Source organism: Colossoma macropomum, unplaced genomic scaffold (genome assembly GCF_904425465.1).
Source record: "Colossoma macropomum unplaced genomic scaffold, Colossoma_macropomum, whole genome shotgun sequence".
Lineage (NCBI taxonomy): Eukaryota > Metazoa > Chordata > Actinopteri > Characiformes > Serrasalmidae > Colossoma > Colossoma macropomum.
The window spans coordinates 13,311,960-13,335,143 of NW_023494800.1; the positions used below are offsets into that span (position 1 = coordinate 13,311,960).

General features: G+C 40.2%; 1 protein-coding gene across 1 annotated transcript; it reads left to right on the forward strand.

Moving 5' to 3' along the window:
- Positions 1-405: 405 nt before the first annotated feature.
- On the forward strand, positions 406-18,550 carry fgf10a (fibroblast growth factor 10a). Its single transcript, XM_036588183.1, has 3 exons — positions 406-766; positions 15,877-15,980; positions 17,618-18,550. The coding sequence occupies exons 1-3, from the start codon at positions 406-408 to the stop codon at positions 17,810-17,812; spliced, it is 660 nt and encodes a 219-aa protein (XP_036444076.1). The 3' UTR covers positions 17,813-18,550.
- Positions 18,551-23,184: the final 4,634 nt, after the last annotated feature.

Here is a 23,184-nt window from a genome sequence, read left to right on the forward strand (position 1 = left end):
ACTCAGTTGGGTTGTTTTGACGTTCTTATTTTCCCCCTTTTTTCTTTTTCTAGAGGACATTTTCCTGTTGCTGTGTGCGCTCCTGGACTTCTCCTCCGTTTTCTGAGGGGCGTGTGTGCGCGCGCTGGGGGCTCTTCAGCTCTTCAGGGGGGGACGCGCGCGCCAAAGGAGAGTTTTTTCTCTGAGTTATGGATGTTGACGCATTCCTTTCGGACACGAGGGGAAGCAGATCCAGACTATTAGGCAGCCACAGCAGCAGCAGTAACAGCAGCAACAGCAGCAGCAGCAGCGTTCTTGTGCGCGTTCTCGCGGGGCTTAGCCCCCTGCCCTCTCGCCTTCTGCCGGCGCGCGCTCCAGCATGTTCCTTTCTGTGAGGCTCTTCGCAGTCCTCCACGCGCCAGTACCATGTGCAAATGGACAGTGACGAAGGGTGCCGCAGCCTGGTTCCGTCCGCCCCGCGTGTGCGCGCTGCTGTTGCTGCTCGCGCTCCTCTGCTCCTCTCTGCCCGTGGCCTGCCATGGCGCGCGCAGCAGCAGGCCCGCGCGCTCTCCTCCGCCTCCTCCTCCTCCTCCTTCCAGGGTGGCCACCAACTCGTCCTCGTCCGCGGTGGCGGCGGCGGCGGTGGTGGTGGGGCGCCATGTCCGCAGCTACAGCCACCTCACGGGAGACGTGCGCAAGCGCAAGCTTTTCTCCTACCAGAAGTTTTTTCTCAGGATTGATAAAAACGGCACCGTCAACGGCACCAAGAGCAAAGACGATCCGTTCAGTAAGTAGCACATCTCTCTCTCTCTCTCTCTCTCTCTCTCTCTCTCTCTCTCTCTCTCACACACACACACACACACACAGTCTCTCTCTCTCACATGTGGGTCCTATAGAGGCGAAATGTTTCCCAGGATATGGCACAGCTTATTTCCTGCCTCCTTTGATTCGTTCGGCCCAAACATCCACTCATAATAAGAACCTTACCTGAGCTCGTGGTGGCACCAGCTTTTAGAATCTTCGCGTGTGCAGCAAAAGTTTTCTGACTAGTTAGCCCAGCATGTTTTCCTCCACTTCTCTGAGTGTACATTTATTCACAGCAGATTTCCTGGATCCAATTAGACGTGACCCAGGGAGATCTCTTTTCAGAGAAACATTTCAATCACTGAACATCTCCACCACATTACATTCATATTATCATAGTTTATTTCTGTTATTGTTATCATCAGTACATCTGTAGCACTGAACTGTAGTTCACTATAGCTCCACTACTGTAAAGTACTTAAAGTAGAGCTTTCATAATGTCATCTTGTTTCGGTTTGAGCCCCTTCTAGGCCTGACATCTAATCGCCTCGTCATGTCTTTTAGTTAAAAGTCTACAAGTTTACCCCACTTAACGGCAGATTCAAAGCATAAGGCCAGAACACCTGGCCAGCACACTGCAAAACTGCCTATACACTTTTCCGTTACTGCATTGCGCGCACATTGGCCCTAATAAAAAAAGCCTTTGACATATGGGGCCCATGTGCGTGGGGTTTTGTTACAGACCCAAAGCGCTGGATCTCTGTGGGTAGTTCAATTAGCCGAGCTGCCTCTTAAAAAGCCTCTGAATGAAGAAGTAACAGAGATTTCAAGTGTTTGAGCAATTTGAGTTGAGACAGTTACAGACAGGTCACGTTGGTAGTTTTCACTGGATAGACTTCATATGGCTGTATATCCACCTGTAGGGATGCCAGTAAACACGACAGGCATGTTCAAAGTTGACTCCCGCCAACTGCTTACCACATGTGAACATAATGCGGTTGTCGTTCGGGCCCACAATGACCTTAAGGCACAAGCCATGCTGGTCATTATGTTCCAGCCACATGCAGGAACATTTCAGAGAGAATACACATATCCTCTCAGTGCCATCCCATCAGAAAGTGTGGATATGGCCTGGAATGTCTGCGGGAGGCAGAGAGGGGAACCACTTGGTGGTGAATGAATCATTTCTCCAAAACAGGTTGGCGCTGAGCCATCTCCGAGCTTTCCCCTGCTTTTGTGAGGACGCTCTGGAGAGCGGCTGTGCCCACAAGGTAGCAGTAGTGCTCTGCACTTCAAACCAAACCAGAGTGGCCGGGCCTTTAAGTGTGCGGCTTTCGCGACAGCCGTGTTTGGTTTATTTATTCTGTAATCAGAAACCATTGTTGCCGCCATACTTGCCAGTAAAATGGGCAGAGATGAGGAGACTGGAATGCTATGGCAAGATATCATTGCAAAATATTTTTTTTTAGCCCAGTTGGAGCTGTTGTGAAAAAATTCCTATGCATGTGGAATAATATTTCTCACAGCATATTGTGATATACAGCACAGTAGGTTGTTCTGTATGAAGTGATGTTATAACATTAATGATCATCTCAGGGCCATAGACTTGTGTTTGAATACAATCCAGTATCTTTTTTATAGAGCTGGGAGATTTGGAGAAAAGTCTTTAGAGGAACATTGAAAGAGTGTCCATCACCATCTGTTTCCCTCCTAAGCTATAAATTCTCTTGATATATGTGCCTATTAGCTCCATTTAGAAATGTTGTGTTTTATTCTCTAGTATTAAGCTTCTGTTGGCCAATGTTTTGTCCAGATCCTCATGCTTTTACTTTATAGTGCTTGTTTAATACAGTCATGAGATCGTTTAACAAGAGAAACACAGCCATAGAAATATATTGCTGGTGTTTTCTTAATAAAGGATGAAAAATTTATGCATGCACAACTTTCACATTTTGTTATTATTTTAAGATAGCAAATATTTTTTACCATATGCAAAAACATTCAGAGAAGCATGACCGAGTGTAGCTCTTTACTAGCTGCAGAGTTTGTACGTCAGCAGTGGAGCACCGAGCGCTCTCCAGCCGAGTCGCCTTCTCTTTCTCCCTGCTCTCCACAAAAGACCTGTCTATGTGCAGCTTGTAATCCAATCCCACCCATATTGTTTGATTTCCCTTTCAGAATCCATCTGCTCAGTATCACTTTGTCACATTGTGTTTGTGACTCTCATCTCCCACAAGACATTTTTGGACATAGCCCCCGTGCTGGAAGTCCGAGCTGTCCTCAGTCCATTGAGCTTACCAAACAACAACCTCACTGTGATGCTGAAACGTACACATGAACGGCCCGTTCAGCTGAGAAGGCAAAATCCGTCCGCCTCAGCGCAGGCCTACAGTTTAGACTTTCTTTCCCTAGTTCAGACTCGCTTTATCTGTTTCTGCTTAAGGTGGTCATTGTTTGTTCCTTAAATTAGTATCCAACCAAAGAATAACACAGGCCAGAAGGTAAACCATACACTCTTACAGATAAAGGTTGGTATAAAATCTTTGCATTAAGTCCTTAAAACATTGAAAATAGTCTTTATTTGCAAACAGAGGTCTTTGATAAAGCATCCATTGAACCATTCATTCAACCTTCAGGTGCATTAAGCAGTTGTTTCTGAAATCGGATCTCAGGGCCCCAGATGGTCCATAATTTTCCTCCATCCTTAAGTGTTGAGTTTTCAGATTTAGTAAAATTGTGGGCCGTCAGGAGGGCCATGAGGACTTGCTTGAGAACATCTGATGTAGAGTCTTTACATTATTATGAGGGTTCCTATTATGTTCTTTGCACTTGCATCCCATTTACAAAAATGGTTCTTTAAAGAAACGTCAATTCAACTATCCATTGAGCCATCAGTTGTATAGAGCCTTTACATCATGTGAGGGTCTTACCTACATTTCATCTAATTTTTCTTTTAAATAAACCACCCATCAAAAGGTTCTTTAAGGAACTGAAAGTGGTTCTTCTATGCCATTGTTCCAAAAAACCTTTTTGCACCTTCCTTTTTATGAATGCAGATGCTTCCAGCTCTCTTCTGGGCTTAAGCAGCAGAAAAATTTGCCTTTAAAGAAGTTCAATCCGGCCGGCCCGGCAGGAGGAAATTCTTAATGAGGATCATTAGGCTTTGACAGCTTTGACTGAGGGTATTTAGCAGTTTAGGGTTCAACTACTGGTTGTGAGGTCCAAAGTGCAGGGGTCTATCCAATCATCATGTCAACTGGTGGGCAGTACATCAAACAGAGGTCGGCGCACTGGTCATTTTCCCCCTACTCAGTCCATTTAGAGCCAGTTGAATCTAATAGTGCTCAATTAGGGATACAGATGATGCTTGAGGCAATGAGGTGTTTCTAAGCCAAAATCAATTGCCCTGGTGCTGCTCTGCTCAGAGTGCTGCTGATGTGCAGCCTGCTGGATGAGAGCATGCTCAGAACATTAAGAGGGGTAACACTTCATCTGTCACTGCTTGTTTTTTTCTCCTCAGAGGTTTCAGAGTGTGTGGAGTGGGGGGTGAGCAGTGGAGTTCTTACTCGTTTCTGACATAACAGTGCTTTCTATGAACAACTTTGGTTGCTAAATTGGAATGTTACATTTGCAAGTAGGGGTGGGCAATATGATGATGTTTATCGACATTGTGATCATTTATGTAACAATAGATTTTTCTGAGCATGTCATTTATATCATTAGTGCTAAAGAACATTGTTGTTGTTTTTTTTTACTGCATCACCCATCCTTTGTTAGAAGGTCAGAGTATCATTACTATAATTATTGTAATAGTTCTATTAATGATGTATGTTAATTTCTAATTTAAACTCTAGACTTTTTGTTCAGTTATTGATCTTCAGTAACTGCTATAAATTAATTTCTATAAAACTAATGTCAGTTATTTGCAACCAGTTGCAAGTTGCACATTGCAGCTGTCAAGCGATTAAAAAAAAGTAAAACTTGCATGCAACACAATGACTCTAGTAGTTAGCAAGATTAGCTAATATTTTTCATAGATTATACAATTCTAGTTATAAAAATTGATCTGCAATGTGTTATTTGTGTTATGCAATGTACTATAATAGGCTACAAATTCATAACCTAGCTATGTAGCTCAATTAACAGGCTAACAAACACTGACACAAGCAGCCATTCAATCAGTCACATTAGCTTTAGCTCACTAGTTAACATTTCTAGTCAAACTAGCTGGTTACCAGCAAATTACCAACATTATTCCATATTCTGTGTAATGTCCCGGTCTATGATATGTCAGTTGAAACATGCATTATGATTGGCTGTTTCATGAAAGTTGTTTCACACAACTGCAACTGTTGCGGCTGAGATTCAAACATTTCAAATGAGCTGGTTCCAAATAAACTGCATGCAAATAAAAGAAAGCTGAACACACTGACTGCTGCTGTAACACGTTTAGAGGGCAGTGGCGAGTAATGTTTGTTTATTTAATGTTGATTATTAATATGTTTAGTGGGCAGCAGTGAGTAATGTTTGTTTATTTAACCTTAAGATGACTGTAGACAGCTCGGAAGCATAATTGGCTAATGAGCCAATTCAGCCACTTTAGACTTTTATTTTGCTAAATCCATAAAATGAATATAAAAAAAAAACAAAACAATTAAATAGTTAAACTGCTGTCACAGTTATAACTATGGCAATTAATCATCAGTTAAATTTGTATTATAATAACAGGCCTAGTAAAAAGCAAAAGCATTATTACCTGTTGCTTGTCTATGATTTCTTTTCACTGAGAGAATGACCTCGAGCTGAAAGGCTTGTCATTGTCAGTCAGGCGGTTGGACAGTCTCAGTGAGACGCTCCACTGGGCTCAGATGGGAAGCTGGTGTGATGTTAAATGCCTCATCAGTAGCTAATGATTTGACAACAACCAGCTCTCTCAGCAGGAGAATCAGCTGCTCCTCATTATGTGTGTTTGTGTGTGACATTATAGTCACATCAATACAGCCCTCTTGCATAATGAGATATCATAAGCATAATGAAATTAAGACATGGCTCACTGTAGTGAGTGTAATTGCAGGTCCACAGTATGATGTTCCTGCCAGAACTATGACTTACTGTAGTGCTGCTGTTGGATTAGTATGTTTTTCCTCTGTTTCCTATTGCGTCTGCCATGCAGCCTGTTCAGAAGAGACAATGGTGGATGACTTTCCTAACAGGCTCTGAGAGATGGGATGAAAGATTGCTCAATGAATGTGAGAATTTATATTTCGAAACACATGGATGGCATTCGCTACATACGAGCCTGCACTCTCACTCTGTGATTGTGGTGCCCATTTATAGCTCTCATGGGAAATCTCAACCACACAAGCCATAAAAGTGACTTATGAGGAGTGGGCTGATGTACAAAAGGTTAACATCAATGTTTCTTTTCATTCCATTTGACCTGAACGTCCTCATAAGAGTTTCTCTCCTGCGATTCATAAATAACAGAGCCCACTTTTACTAGACAGCTTGAGGATGCAAACAAGGCCCATGACCCACAAAAATGTAAGATATCTACAACTCTGACATGTTTACTCTAACTTTCCCATTGTGTTAGGCCTGCAGAAGGTGTTAAATGATGTTACACAGTATAAAGGCAATGTGTAGAGATAAAACAATTGCATACCTTTCTTTGTTCTCTAGGTAGAGAGATTCAAGCAGCCTTATGATTATATCCACTGTACATCCTAAGAGCTCTCATTAATGTTGCTTATTACATTGTTATTGCATGCTAATTACTTGTAAGATTGATATATTTCAATCTTCAATGCAAATGAGTCTCACAAGAGCGCTTAACATTGTCATATCAGTTGGTAGACTACCTAACTGGTGACATGCCTTAAAAAAATTGTCTTTTGTAGTAAAACTATCCCACATATATACACTTTCTGCACATTTAGTGGTGACTTTCTACATCTTTCTTTAGTTAAAGTCTTGTTTTTGCCCTGTTGAAAGCTTATCACAGAGCTACAGAAGACCAGATGTATGCCTAACCTTTGACCCCATAACTTAAAGCACAGGGTCATTTGTGCCAAGGCTCGTGCTGGAGAGAAATAGCACTGTCTATCTTCTGGTGCTGTAGCTTGCCTGCCAGCCAACAGGCCAAATCACTAAAAGTGTGATCCTCCATTGGCTGTTGAAAGAATAAGCATTTACGTCTCAGAGTCCTGACCAACAGTTGGTTGAAGGGCTTTGAACCACCAGAATGAACTTTTCTGAACTTCTTATTTATACAACCGAGAATAGATTCCAATAAAATGCACCACTTTGTGTATAGTTTTTGGTCAAAAATTGTTTTTGTTGAATATTCAAATGCAGAGCTGGATGTGTTTTTCCCTGTGGTTTTTTAGTTTGACCAAAGTCGCCTGGGACACAGGAAGCGGAGGCGTCATGTTCAAAGTCACCACCATTCTTTCCTACTTTTATTTATCTCCGTCCCGCTTTACTCGCTGAAAACTTACTTTAGAGTTGCTTTCAACAAGCTCTGATATTTGCCCATCAGTTCACTGTTATGCCCACTATAGGACTGTCCCTAGAGCTTTGGAATAAGACACAGATTTATTGAAAGAACCACACACTCTTACTCCATCAGACCATTGGGCCACTCCATTTTTCTATCTTTCAGCAGAAACTGAGCTCAAAGTGAAAAGGGCTGATGTACTATCATAAATAATCTTTTTCCATGTCATCAACTTGGTGTTATTCAGCACAACAGAGAAGTGTCTCTACATCCTGCTGAGTTATTAATGGATACTGTTTGTCCTTTTAGTGTGGCAGAGGACATGGGTCTTCTGAGGACAATCCTAAAGCTTATGAAAAGTATTTGTTTCTTTAGCCTTTTGCACCATACAAAAAAAAAATAGAGGTGTAAACTGAGTCGTGGAAATGTGACAATTCATTGTTGGGAATGGACATTCTATTAATTATGCCATCTAATTGAACTGCATTGTGTGAACACCAAAGTTTATAAACAATCAGTAACTCACTCCAGCACTTTACCTGCCTTCCAGCTTTAGTGCTGTTAAAAAGCAGAACAAATATGATTATAGACATATTTATTTAACAGAAAAAAACAATATACTAATCATTTTTTGTTGGCAAAAAATTTGTACCTACTTTATAATACTACATAAGTATGTAATCATAGAGGTATTAAATCAGTTATAATCGATTGTAGCATTCGAAAATCAACATAATTGATTCAGATTGAAGCAACAAAACCATTTTTACAATCTTAAAGCACTTTTCTAGCACAGGGAACAAAACACATAGCTGAGAATGCACTTTTCCCTGGACACGTCTTCACATCATCACCAGGGCGAATTCTTGTGCGGAGTGTGGTTGAACAGATGGTGGTTGGGGGAGCCTAATGGAAGCATCAAAGGTAGTGAAGTGAGAGCGGCGATGTGACCGGGGATGCATCTGGCCGGCCCGGTTTTTAAAGAAGCAGGCAGGAATGCTGGCTAATTATATATTGCGTGCACAAGAGGCAGGGGGTCCAGGCGAGAGGGAGGGAGCTTATCCTAAGGCAACTGGTGGCTGCAGCTAGAGCCCTGCATTTTATCCCTCACAGATCCCCCCTCCTCCTTACTCTCTCCCCCATGGCTTTACTAGCTACTAATGCAACACGTTCCCACACACTATTGCTCCGGTCCCCATCGACCTGGGTGCCTGCTTTGACATTTAAGAGGAGGCTGGAGTCTGTTTGCCGCATATATATATTTTTTTGGGGGGGTGGGGTGGGGGGGGGTTGTGTGGGTGCATATGCAGGTTGCATGGCTGCTAGAGATGTAATGATACACAAAGGTCAAGATTCGATTTCATTTTCAACATTTCATGTGCCAAACTTGTTCTTATTCTAGAGTGTGTATAGCATAAACCCCTCCCCCTTCCCCTCCCACTTTACTCTGATAGGATTAGGGCAGGGTATCGAAATTTAATAGTTTTATGATATCAAACAAATTACTTCAATACTACAGAATATTATTACTTATGATATTTGTCAAATTTCAGTAGGTAAGTAACCCGTTTTAAGCATTCGTGAGCCAATAAGCATGCTTGTTCCCAAATCTAGCTTCCGCATTGGTTGTTTAAATTACATTCTGTATGCATGTTATTAACATCAGCACTTCTGATTAGTCTGCGGCCCATTGCGGTCATTAAATAACAGCAACTTACACTTATTTCTGCTTTAAGCCACACCCACTTTTATTTTGTTAATTAAACGAAGACCCTGATAAAATTATCTTTCAGGAATTTGAAGGCAAATTTTCAGTATCTGCATTGACATTGAACAACTTTGACTAATGCCAAGCCCTAAGATTATGCATCCAGATGCCAATGGTTGGATCATTCACAATGGTTTCCACAAAAGATGAGAGACCCCAAAGAGACAGAGGGGCTTTTCATTTGAAAGTACCAACTGTCCTTTATATTATGTTAGCCTTTCATAATGGATGGACCAATAGAGATGGTCCAAAATCATAAATGATCTCATTAATATCTATTAAAATTAAGAGCTGCTTTCCTTCTCCATTACCATATTGCAAATTTTAGACCTACGAAATGTTTGTGAAAGTCCATTCACAGTACAATATGTTTAAGTGGTTTTATGGTCCCCCAAGGTGTCCATGCTTCATTCAGTTTTTGGCCCTTAGAAGAAGCCGTAGCCCTCCATCCAAGCTTTTTCGTTACACTTACACAGTGTACTGAGTAGATGACAGGAGTTGTGTCATTGGTTTGGCCAAAGAACATGGTATTCTGCTTGTTCTGAAAGAAAGGCATGCTTAAATAGCACCAACAAGAACGTTGGAATAATTGGAAACAGTAGTTAAGCATTTTTAAGCTTGAACTTCAAAAGTAAGTTAGTATGTGATGCACCACAGATTGAAATTTGGTACATGCGCACTATGTGAGCTCACAGGCTGTAAGATCATTGTGTACTATAAGATGCTGCTTTAGGTTTGAGGTTTTTGTAAGACATTCTAGAGCTGCAGTATCGGCTTGTATCCCTGAGCCTCTCTCACTGTGCCGAGCGACATAAACATCAAGAGTAATTTAATGTTATTTTCAATTGCTTTAGGTGAGTCATTACATAATGCAGACTGGCCTAGTTAGTTAATACATTGCCATGAAAATTCAGATTTCCTCTCCCTCTCAAATGATATCTAAAAACTCAACACATCTTTAGTATCACTAGTATCACTTTTATACACAAACTATTCCAGCATGAATTTATGGAGTTGCTTTGAGCCATGTTTTCCTGTTAGTTTTGAAATAGTGCGAGTGTGGTTTCAGCATATTTTTTAAAAAAGAACACTGTTATGATCACAATGTCCTGGCAAAGGTAGAGATGTTGAGAACAAGGCAATAAAAAAAGATATATGAAGGCAGATGTGAACTAGACATTTAGCCTTTCACCAGATTCCCACTCCTCCCATGACAAATTGTTAGATGTCAGAGAAAGTGGAGTGCAGAATCCATACAGATAGTAAATTTGGAACAGACGAAAGTGATGAACCACGGGCGATCCTCCTTTTAGGACAGAAGAGTAAGATGTTTAAAAATATCAGTGAAAAACACTACTTAAGATGATTTATACTTGCAGTATTTACAGCGCCGGATAAGTCTTAGAGAATGTTCACCTGAAGAATAGTCTTTATAAAAGCAGCTCTGCTCTTCCACTGCTCTCAAGAAGTAAGAGTGTTATTCTAAACCTCTCAGCAAAGTTCACATATTTCTTTTGTGGAACATTTTCCGGTTTGAAGCTTAAATGTACAAAACATGCGTTTCTAATATTGACCTATGCTTTTAATATAGAGAGCTCCTGCATTAAATCAAGAGCATTCCAGTTTAGAACTATACGACAAACATTCTGCTTGTGGTGATGAACAGTGGGACTTGAATTCTGATGCATGCACTTAATTATTAATACATTTAGTAGTTTTGGAAGTTTTCAGAAAATATGCAAAGACTGAAGTTTTCGTTGTTTATATCTAGGGATGCACTGATACGGGAGTTGTTGGAAGATGCCAATATCTGATATTTTTTATGTACTTATCTCTTGATGCCAATACATAAATATTTAGAAAAAGTATAATTTTGGACTAGATATGCAAGGATTAACATTACAAAGAAATAAATTGTTTATTTTTAGAGGGTTATAATTTTTGCACAGCAACCCGGTGTCTCCTAAACGTTCTGCTTATTCAGAGTACAATACAAACATCACTAAACATCAGTTTTAAATGCTGGAAAATCTAAAGGTCTCTCTAATGTTGCTTTTTTTAAGCAAATATCTGCCAATACTAATATGATTCTGATATCACAATATAAAAAGAAATATTAATGCTATATTTTGATTAATAACATCTTTATTAGAGAAATACTGGTGCGTTTTCCTTCAGCTGTCATTCTTTTCAAAAACTAGTTATATGCAAAAACCTTTGAAAGGATGGACAATGGATCAACAGCAAAAGCACTTTCACGGTTCTCTAAAACCAAGTTCGTATAAAGGCAGTGCATAGCGAAAGGCAGCAGGAGCAGAGATCTGGTCGGGGAAAGTAATGAGAACATGGAGCGGTCAGTCCACTCATCTCACAGAGTCCAGGAGCCAGGGGCCTGCAATGCCTAGATCAAAGGTGCAAGGCAGTGTCATCAGGAGCCAACATAGGGTCAGCAGCAATGATGGCTTTTAATGGGGACCCTGTTTCCTTTATGGTCTGGGAACCAGGGGGCTAATTGATAAGACATGTTCTGTCCCAGGAGCAGCAGCTCAGGGTTCCCAGGACAATTACACTCACTGACATGGATATATTGCTCAGCTTGTTAGAGTATTGAGAAGAAAGGGGAAAGAAGTGCTGCCAGCTAGGTGAGGGTGGCTGAGTGCAAGTAACTCATGGATATTGCTGTTTTGATGTCTGGAGATGATTCAAAGGCTTGTAAGCTAACTACAAGGGGCTTGTGTTTTCCTTTCAGCTGAGCTTGGCGCAAGCCTCTCTATATGATAACGCTGCAGTTTTCACAAACAAATGAACACATAAGGGGACTGGGGAGCTGAAGTGGATGTGGGTCTCATTCACTCTATTGCAGGGCTCGATGCAGGGCTACAACTATGAAGCTGCAGGCGTTTTTTGTAATTATCACAAGATGCGATAACGTACGCTTTGTCACCCTGCCAAGAAAACATAGACCGCCGTTGAGCAATGGGGGTGGCCACCAACAGAGCCTGGGGCAGAAGCCAGGTCTATTGAGTGCAGCACACAGCAGACCACAGTCAGGCCACAGTGGACCACCAGTGGACCAGAACTGGACCAAACCAGCAGAAATAACTGGAGTAGCACTCCAGACACACGACCAGTCGGCCAAGCTTTACACAGCCTGTAGACTAAGCTTGTTAAAGCTGAGCTGCTTTTAAGCCATTGTAATTTGAGCTCTACGAGAGTATAAACCAAGGATACATGGAGGATTGAGTTGCAGCCCAGGCGGCTTCTCTCACATTTTTCGCAAGTGCCTAAGCAGATGATTTAAATTATGCACATGGTGGAAGAAGCCTGGTCAGAAAACTGGACCGGCAGATGATATGAATATAATAAATCACTCACTCTGCAAGGAGAACAGTTTTAAAGTTATTCGCACTCGTGCATTAACACGTCCCCATGTGTAGAAGTGTCTGCTTTGAAACCGCAAAATCGTGGTGGGTCCTGCTTTTATGAATCTGCCACATAAAAACGTAACAGACTTGTTACACGCACAGGTGTTTTTCTAGCTAATGTCCAAAAAATGTTGATTAGGTAATAGAGCCTGTTTTCTTGGAGGCTGCACAAAGTCACGCTTTACAGTAAGGTAAATGAAAGAGACACAGGCATTAAGAGTTCAAGGCAGAAACGATATGTTAGCTGTTAATAGAGATGTTTTTGTCTTTTAAATTCTTCTTGCATAGCTGCTTTTCAGCTTGTGGGTACAGGCTAAGAAAGCATTCTGGCGATTAGCAAGGGGGCTGTAAAAAATCTGTGTGTTTTGATTCAGCAGAACCACATCAAACAGTCAAAAGGGAACATCTTAAACAGGTGCTTTGTCAAAAGATCTACAGTAGATGTTATTTTGACATTGGACACCCTCATTCCAGCTGTGTTTGCGAGCACCTGCTTCTATCATATAGCCTACACTGTTAAAAATGAAGGCTCAGAAATAGTTTTAGGGAAAAAAAAACTGGTAAAGAAGCTTTACATTATGTGTGGGTTCTTCAATTTTATAAAGGTGCTTCATATTTGCATATCTCAGGGTGTGTTCATACTTGGCAGGTTTAGTTCAATTAAAATGAACTCTGGTGCACACAAAATATCAGTTTGAGACCCCCTAAGGAGCTCAGTCATGGTCCACTTCCAAACAAACTGTAGTGCAGTTTGTTTGAAGTATGAACACAAGACATCTTATCAACCAAACACAGAATGAACCATTGTTTCTTCACTACAGACCTTATTTCTGATGCTGTTTTGATATGGAGATGCATTTTATCATCTCTTTATAAGCTCTGAATTGGTAATCATAATGTTTCAGTTTTAAATAGAGGCTGAAAAAATACTTGATATACATAAATATGACTGGACATGTTAATTCTATTATGTACTAATTCAAGTTTTTCACCATTTTATAAAAGCAGTAAACCACTCAAGGACCTGTGCTGCGCTTTCACTGCGCTTCACGTCGTTAAAAAAACTACTGTAATGCATGACTTCTTGTAGCTTAATGCTTTAGAAAAACAGGAGACATCCAGAAGACATTCATAAAACAACATATACATAAAACCAAGAGCTCAGTTAAGACACAGTACAGCATGGTTCTGAAAGCTCATTAGATATTATCCCCAGTTGTCACCAAATCTATGTCAATAAATCTAGTAAATCAGTCATGAATTATTTATATGCATGTCAAGTATGTCAGTGTGAATGCTAAGCAAACCAGAACTAAAATGCAACAATTTATAATTTTTTCCTTTGTTCCAGACCAAGAGAACTGGACTACAAATGTAAAACCAAAATGGTTCTTCAAAGAACCATCCACTATAAAAGTGGTTCTTCTATGGCATTGTTCCAGAGAACCCTTTTTGGCCCTTTAATTCTGAAGAGTGTACATGATTGGTGGTGTTGCACCAGCCAACTTCATGCTCACTTGTCTTATTTGGACCATTGCACTTGTCCGCGCTATCTCTCTTTGATCGTGGATTATTCTCCTCTAATCCCACCAAGTCTGTCATCTGCGCTCTGTTCTTCCTCTTTTCATTCTGTCTCTCTTGTTCACAAACCTGAGGCGAGGGAGGAGAGGGGAAAGCTGACTAGATTCTCTTACATCTCCCTTCAATAGCTGCAACCTGAGTCCATGCGGAAGGGGGAAACTCTCAGATCCTGCCTAATCCTTCTGTTGTGGCCGAGCTGCCGTGCTCACGCCTCGCTGCGCAGGTGTGGCTTCAACCCCACAGAGTGCTTCGCATGAGATATGTGCTCTGTTAGCATTACATATAGAGCATTTGTGTATATTTTCAAATTGGGCAGAGTGACAGTCCTAATGCCCTTCATGTAGTAGCGCTAATCTTCAGTAATTGGGCCTCAGCTGTATCAAAGTGGACCGAAGCAATGACTTATGTTCCAGGATGCAGCTGTTCTGATGCAGCTGTAGCTATTATTAACAGCTTGACTTTGTCCAAAGCCACCTTTAGGGGCAAAGCCCCCCTAATCCCATACGCAAATAATACAGGATCAGGCTGCCCCATGTGCCAGCAGAACCTGCTTTGGTTCAAGGCTAAGCCTCTCTAAAGCGTGATAGCTTTGTGAGTTTATGTAATTGCCTTTAAGAGGAAAAACAGCTACGCTTACTGAGACTTGAATCAGTAATGGCTCAGAAATCCTCAGACTGCAAACTGATACAGAATTCTGCCCATGCAAAAAGGAACATATTATAATACTATGCAAAATTTGGAGACCAACTGTTATTTATTTAATTTCCAGTCAAAATTGCAATTAAGTACATGTTCTTATTTTCAGTGAGAAACGAAAATAGAAAAAAGAGGAAAATTAGCATTAGACCAAATGGACTGATGAGTCTAAAGTTGTAAATGGGATTATTTGGATCATGAGAAGCAGAAAATGCAACCAACTTCTAAGACTGAACTTTAGAAGTGTGTAAAAATATCCCTGTAGATTTCTTTGAAAAACTAAAAGCAAGTCTCCCAAAAAGAATGAAAGCTATAATAAAGTCAAAGGATGAACACACTAAATACTGAAAAAATTATATTATACATAGTTGTTGGTGTGCCTGTGTAATTTTCTGTTAAATATATATTTTCCGCTTTTTTTCCCTCATGCTGAGAATGTATAACTTGCACTTGATGCAACTTTAAATAAATGAAGTGTGGTCTCTGACCTTTGCACAGTGCTGTATTTTATGTAGAATGTATCGTAATATAGACATAGTTATAAATTAAAAATAGATATACATATTCAATGTTCAATATAGATATGTCTGTATTCTTTCATTTTCATTTTCTGGGTCTGTGTTTTGCTCGACTCTGAAAGCAAGCAGCGACAGTAAACTTTTCATTTGTTTTGTGTTTGCATGTTTTTTGTTTCTGAGAGAGCTCTCACTAAGGCTTTCTGGCCAGTTAGCAGAGAGATCAAATGGATCAGCTCAAACGGCTGTGTGTTCTACTTGACTGGCAGTGAGAGGCAGAGGCAGCCTGTGCAACCTCTGCTGGGAAACTGATGGGGATTATAGAGGAATGCAGTGATTACACAAATATCAGACATGATTGAGATGCACATCAACAATGAATTCATCCTCATGAGTGTAATCAGCTGGAGCGAAGCTCGCTTTGTGACTTTTTAAGACCTCTCAGTTATTTTTGACCTTCATCAGATAAAAGGCTTGGACGTAAATTGCGGACTATCAGCATTACTTCCATTCATCATACAAATAATTTGTCATGTATTGTTTGACTTTTGGACTTAATGGAGCTTCTTGCAGATGCATATTAACATTGTGTTTGTCTTTGTTTTGTAGGTATACTCGAAATCAAGTCTGTGGATGTTGGTATCGTGGCTATCAAAGGGCTTGACAGCAACTACTACCTTGCAATCAACAAGAAAGGGGTGGTGTATGGAGCGGTAAGTTCATCTACTGGCAGCTGCAACCACATGGTGTTTGAAAGCAATGAATATATATTCAGCTTAAGATCATTTTCTAAATGTTCTATGAATTGTTTACACCAGAAAGACTGCCAAGCATCAAAGATGTCCAAAGTTGGCCCTCCCACCACTTTTATGAGAAAGAGAAAATATAAATATTAAAAAATCTTAAGAGTTTACGCATCTCATACATTCATGAGACACCAACTAATTCAGATTCCACTTATATTACTCAAACAATGTTTTCATTACTTCTGTGTTTAGTAACAGAAACATTAGGTAGTTCATTTTTAGCAGGTCTCTGAAAGATCAGTGAAGGCTCAGGGCCTTTGATGTCGCCTGAGCCCCTGCTCTATTTCTCATGTCTTTAGGCTCTTAAAAAGCCTCGGGTCCTTTTAAAGGACAGTTCCACTCCATTGCCTGTAAATAATCCCCTAGCAAAAGTCGGCTTCAGCAAAAGAGTTCTGTCATCTTCGAGAAAGTAAGCCGAGATGCCCCTCTTCCTTACACACTAGTCTCTCCTCAAATACTGCTCCATGCATGTAGCACCGCTCCATTCACCGTCTAGCAACACAATCCACAGCTCGGCCTTTGTTCCTCACCCCCTCCAGCTCCACCGGCTCCATTCATCTGCTCTCATGAATTGCAAATGTTACCTGAAACAGGAAAAATGGTAGCTTATGTCTCAGAGAAGTGAAATCAAATGGGAAAGGACCGAAATAAGAATAGAAATAAAACAGTAACGACACAGCAGTGACGCAGTAGCTCAAACTTTCGCATTGTGAAAGCACATAAACAAAGGCGTCTCATGGACTTAGGGGAGTATTTATCTATGCCACACAAAGGAAATTTATAATACAGTTATCTCATGGTAATCCTTGGGGACTGAATAGGTGTGGCACAACACCACCAAAAGTGGTGGGGCAAAATGCTTTGGTTCTTGAATTTGGTCCTTAGAAAAAATGCTGTTAGTGAGTGGTGGGAGTCCTCTTACTGAACATGAAATCATACAAGTTTCAGTTTTTGGAAAATGTCCCCCCCCCCCAGCTGAAATTGAGATTTTGATTGGTTCTGCTGCTGAGTTTGATTGTCTGTTCATGCCTAGAGTTCTGCAGTATGTGCAGGTAGGCAAAGGGTGGGGAACTGAGTCCAGCACAGTTTGGTGATTTCTCTCCACCAGCACGGCAGCTAAACCTGATAATTAACTAATGAGTTGATCAGGTGTTCTTGAGGAGGAACTGTGCAGGAATCCAGCTCTCCAGGACCAGAGTTCCCCACCCCTGAGTTAGGCGGAGTGGAGTTTTTTTTCCCCTAAATAAGCAGACTCAAACGTTGGTGGGGTGTCGCCCCAGTACTGAAAAGTGGTGGGTCAAATGCTCACTGCTGCTGTTGTTCCAGCAGCCATTGATATTAAAATTTACCTACTTACCTACCATTGCTGTCCACAAAAAACACTATATTTAACTGTGATACTTTATTCTGTATACTGACTGTTTTTGGGGTATCTATATTGTAAACTAACTGACCCATTCTCCTTTACTTTTGTTAAATCTCAATTATCTCACAGGCTGAACTTAATCTTCTAACAGCTCATGTTCTGTTTTTTTTTTCTCCAGAGGGAGTTTGGCATTGACTGCAAGTTGATAGAGAGGATAGAGGAGAACAGGTACAACACCTATGCCTCTGCAGAGTGGAGGAACAAGAAGAAACCCATGTTTGTGGGCCTGAGCGCCAACGGCAAGCCCATGAGGGCCAAAAAGACACGAAGAAAAAACACTGCCACACACTTTCTTCCCATTCCCATTCCATAACCACAGCCCTGTACATGCCCCGCCCTGGGAACAGCTTACTGCACTGAGGAAAGACTTGGAATTTTCTACAATATAAAAAGACTTTTTTTTTTTGAAAGGAAGGCACTATGTAAAGGAACTATATGAACTCATTTTCAATGAGTCTGGTTGATGTCATATATTTGTTTTAAGTTATTGGCACCAGAGAAAATATGAGTTGTTTTTCGACGCCAAATCCTTTCCAGTGGAGGAAATGGACCAAAAGGACAGAGGAGGAATGGCCGCCCCCTCCCCGGACAAACTAAAGAGACATTTCACAGAGTGTATAACTTGTGTGTATTTGTGTGTGTGACCTTTGAATGCAGTTATTTATGCTGTACTAACTCATGCAAGACTTTTCTAATGGACGTTTGTGCTCTGTGACTCAGTGGACTGCTAGTAACGCAAACACTTATCGGAAGCACTTGCTCGAAGGTGCGAGAGTGAGGGGCCAAGACAGATGAACGGCATACTACAAGGAGAACTTAGCCAAGGTAGCACCATAGCATAAACGACTCTAACAAATCCTTATTTACATGCAAAGCCACTGTATTTGATAGCTCCATTCTTTACCTGACTGCTTTTGAATAAATTATTTATTTTATGTAATATTTAAAGGAAAACAAAGGCAAAAAAACATTGAATGGACATTTTTTATCACTTATGCTCCTCTTTTTAAAGCTATTCTATCGGTAAACATGAATAAATAAATATATTTCTCTTTACTGCAGAATTTGTGTCCATTGTATATTGCTTTTCGCATGACTTGAACACACTGTGGATCCAAATGGTTTGAAAGTAAATGTTTAATAAACCATTAAGCTACAAAAATGCATATATGCATTAAAAAAACAGGAACAAAAAATAATGGCCTTCTAATAAATGTCTGGTCCACAAATCTCCAATACTGTTTGGATCATGGATTGCCACTGTTCATATTTCTACATGCAGGCTGATGTAGACTAGGGCAGAACACCCTTACAATAAAGCAAATAAATCTAAATGTACCTCTTAGAGTATAGTTATGCATGACATTGTGTCAGAAAGCTATGTTTCATTCCACAAGGCTTTATGAGAGCTAATCTTTCAAAACACACAAAAAATAAAGCAAAACATGCCCAGGATAGTCTCCACTTACAACCACAAGCATGTCTAGCACATAACTGAGTGTCAGTCACAACAGAGACACTTCAAACACTTAAATACCATTTAGGTATCTGTTGAATTTGTGTAATGCCAAATAATGATCATCTAATTTACCAAAGAACACACTTTCAGCTGTTTCCTGAATACAGTACACATCAATAGTTACATATTTATTTGAACATATCTGTATTTATAGCCTTTTTTGTCTAGTTCCCTAGACAGATATCTGAATACATCATATATAGGGAAAGCTCTTAGCCTTAGATGTCACCTCTTCACCTGATCATCAGAGGTGTTTCAAACTGTAATTACTTTACCACATGTAATGTAACAAATAATAAGGATATACAGTACTGTACAGCACAGTAGTCTAAGGTCTTTAAGGTTTCAATCTAGGTGGTAAGTGTTTCTTTGTTTGAAAAAAACACTAACATTACAATAAACACAAATGAACAAATACTCAATACATTGTGAGTTGATGTATGTCAGTTTATTGAACCAGTATTAACAGTTACCATCCAATTCCTAGTTATTATTATTATTATTATTATTATTGTTATTATTAGGTACAGTGCTGTGCAAAAGTCAGAGACCACTTTTTCATTCAGTTTCCAATCAAAATGGCTATTTGTATTATTTTTCAGAATCAGGAAAAAGCAAGAAACATATGTTTAACAGAAAACTACACAAAGGTCTCTTCTCCCCCTTTAACTATTCCATCTCCCAATTCTGAAACCAATGATTTACAGCTGTGTCCTCCCAACAAAAGCTATTCCTGACATTATGTTCTTCTTCAAAGAGACACTAACATTCACTCAAGCTGCTACCCAAACTCACCTTAGCTGCCTTACAAATTTCTCTCTCATGTGCCTAAAATGGCTAAAGGGGATATTTCTGGGGATTTTAGATAAAAGAAAATCCACTTGCATAAGAAAGGAAAAAATTTGAAGGAAAATAAGGGAAAGTTTCCAAAACTGGAGTTAAAAAAATGACTAAACGATATGAAGTAAATGGGCAACCATGCAAGACCTGGTAGACCACCAAAACTGTCACTATTAGATAAACAGCACTTAAAGCTTTTAAAGTAGACAGACCCAGAACCTCAACATTATTGAATGTGTTTGGGATTACTTGAGTTGTAAGAATCAGAAAGTGTAACCAACTTCTAAGACTGAACTTTTGGAGGTGTGGAAAAATATTCCTGCAGATTTCTTTGAAAAACTGAAAGCAAGTCCATTGAAACAAATGGAATCTGATGGATGTTGAGGCTTGTGTTTAACTTTCTGTAAAATATATGTTTCTGTTTTTTTTCCCCAACACTGAAAAATGAATAACTTGTACTTAATAGCCATTTGACTGGAAATTAAATAAATGAAAGCACACTACCTGACTTTTGCCCATGCAGTATATCGTTTAACTCACATGTTGTGTGAATATTTCTTGAGAAATGAACTAACATAAACGATCCTCTATTGCTTGGAATAAAATCTCACTGCATTAACTTATATTAAAGTTAATATTATTACATGTATTGCATATCACTGCTGTCGGAACAAAACCTTGTATCTCCATTTTTTTCAGTTTTTGACATAATTTGAAAGTACCTGTTGCCTTTTATGTTGTGTGCAAATTTCATGATGAATGGAGCAAAAGAAATGGCCCAAAATTACTTGGACAAAAAGTCTGGTTCCATTGACTTACATTAAAAGTAAAGTATGTTTTTTCCTTCTCCTGTAAAATTACCATTTTTGAGACACATGGTTTTGTTCCGACAGCAGCGACATGCGTATACACTTACTACTTTTCGCATTTCAAAATGTACAAGCTCAGCTCACGAGTAAGGCTATTACTGTACTGCACACCTCTGGCGATCGTACCCATGTGTTACTCTCCACTCTCATCTACTAATTATGCTCTCCAGCCGCCCAGTGACAAGAGAGGACGTGTGGGATAATGTAAATATTAGTTACCCGTTCATGAGCTGATTCTAATTATCCTTGAGGTAATGCTTTTCCCGTAAGCACCAGATCAGGTCCTGCAGTTACCAAGATAACAGAGAGCGAATGGGGGGTCAGAGTGGAGGGATGGGGGTGTGGGTGTGTTTCACAATGGATCAATCAGTGTCAATCACAGGTTGCATGTCACCTCCCTCCCCAAAATCACAGTAAAATGCCATGTTCTCTACATTATCATAAGCAATATCCCGAACTGCTTCATGCTTGTGTGCATGGCCTGTGTGTCAGTTTGAGAAATTATGATTCACTTGAGCCAGATTTGATTCAAAGGGTTTCTATGCTTTCCCTCCTTTCAAGTGTGTTTTTGTTTATATGTCCCGTTGGGTTTTCCGTAAACCAGCGTTCATCTACGATTAGACCAAAATGGATTCAAGACACTAATGTGATTGAAGTCTCCACTCATTAAAGCACAGAGATTAGCGCACAGCTCAGCAGCATTTGTTAGCCTCTAGCCTCACTAGCGCACACCATAGATGTCTGTAAATATTGCAAAACAGGCCTGCTCTCACGGAGTATATGCATGAAGTACATCTAAACATGACATTTAACAGTGCCAATCATTTAAAAGTCTATTAGCATGCCGTCTGGTCAACCACTGCAGCTTTCTTGGGGCGAAGCCTTGAATTCAGTTTTTTAACCTTTTTTGTATATAAACTTGCTAAGAGCAACACATTCAGGATGCATCATACATATTCAGCGTTCAGGCCTGAAGGAATTCCCATATGTTTACCTAAGCTGAAATATATATTACAGCCTTCACAGCTTCACAACTTGACTCGTTCCCCAGAGGAATCTGTGGCTTGTTGACCAAACCACAGGAGCAGCTGTGAATATTTCATTCCAGAGAGGTTGCTTGGAGAGCACCAGTAGACAGGGCAGATTTTAATAGCCCTTGTGGAGAGCGGCTCTGCAGTATTTTTGGACATGGACGTGGTGACGTTGAGCCAGGCCCAAGGAGTTCCAGTAACAGAGGTGTGCTCCTCAACATTAGAGGAGCTCAACAGGTCTCTGCAGAGCATCGAAGCCCGGTGTCAGCAAAAATCAAAGAGCAACACGGCTAAATATAGTTTGATTTTCGGAGCGCGCTCGCTGCGAACGCAGAGCCAGTTCAGACTGAGGTTTGGATCTGCGACGATCTCTAGAGGTTTCCAATTTCTGTTCAGCAGGTGTGTCAAACATTTGCCTTGGCTTTGGCCGAGATGAGGCATGTGTTTATCAATTCAGCTCGGGTGAGTGAGAGAACTGCAGAGACGGAGAGGCTGCCAACACCAGGCAACGTCAACCTTTCAGGAGAACAGAGCGCTGAATTTACAAACTAATATGAGGCCATATTTTGAGTCTGTATGTAACTCAATATGCCCACAGCTTGAAAGTGTTTTTGGACTAAATTGGTTAAGTGTCAAACATGGTGGGGGAAAAACATAGTAGGTTCTTCTGTTTAGATACAGAAATTAACCATCAATTTTATTAGAAATTCCAGAACTTTTATTTCATCAGAGCATGAAGATGCTCAAAAGCAAGTTGGCTTAGCCTTGCTTAAAGAAACAGTCCAGCGACAAATCTAATTTACTCAATTTTCCACTTTCCCCAGATGTATTCGATCAGCCAAGACATGTTTGGTATCCAAGTTTGCTTCCTTAGTTTTAAACTGGGGCTACAAGGCTAATGTTGCTAAAAAAACACTAGAAGTCAATAGTCACCCAAATCATTTGTGGAAATAAACCCCCAAAACTCCTTTTGACCCATTCAAACCACATACAGGTCTTCTTTAAAGTCATATAGACTTATTATTGTTGCTTAGAGCAACAATGAGCTATAAAAATAAACAAAAGAAAAGTGAACAAAATAAAAGTAAGCAAAATTTTACCATGTAGCCAACAGCTATTTTATAAACCCGCCACACATTTGTGTGTGGGCACGTTATGCATGCATTTGCCTGCTGCAGATTACATTTACTATTTGTTGTTTTTTTATTTTGATAAGTAACTGTTTAATCTTGAATTGAGCTAAAGTTCAGGTCATACTGTGTCCTACAAAACATCAACAAGTCTGCACAACCTTAAACGAAGACCTGGACTTGCTTTGTGTTGGTTGAGAGAAGTTTTGGGGATATACAGTATTTATAGAAAAGATTTGGGTGACTATTGACTTCTAGTGTTTGTTAGTAATGTTAGCCTTTCAGCGTCTGTTTAA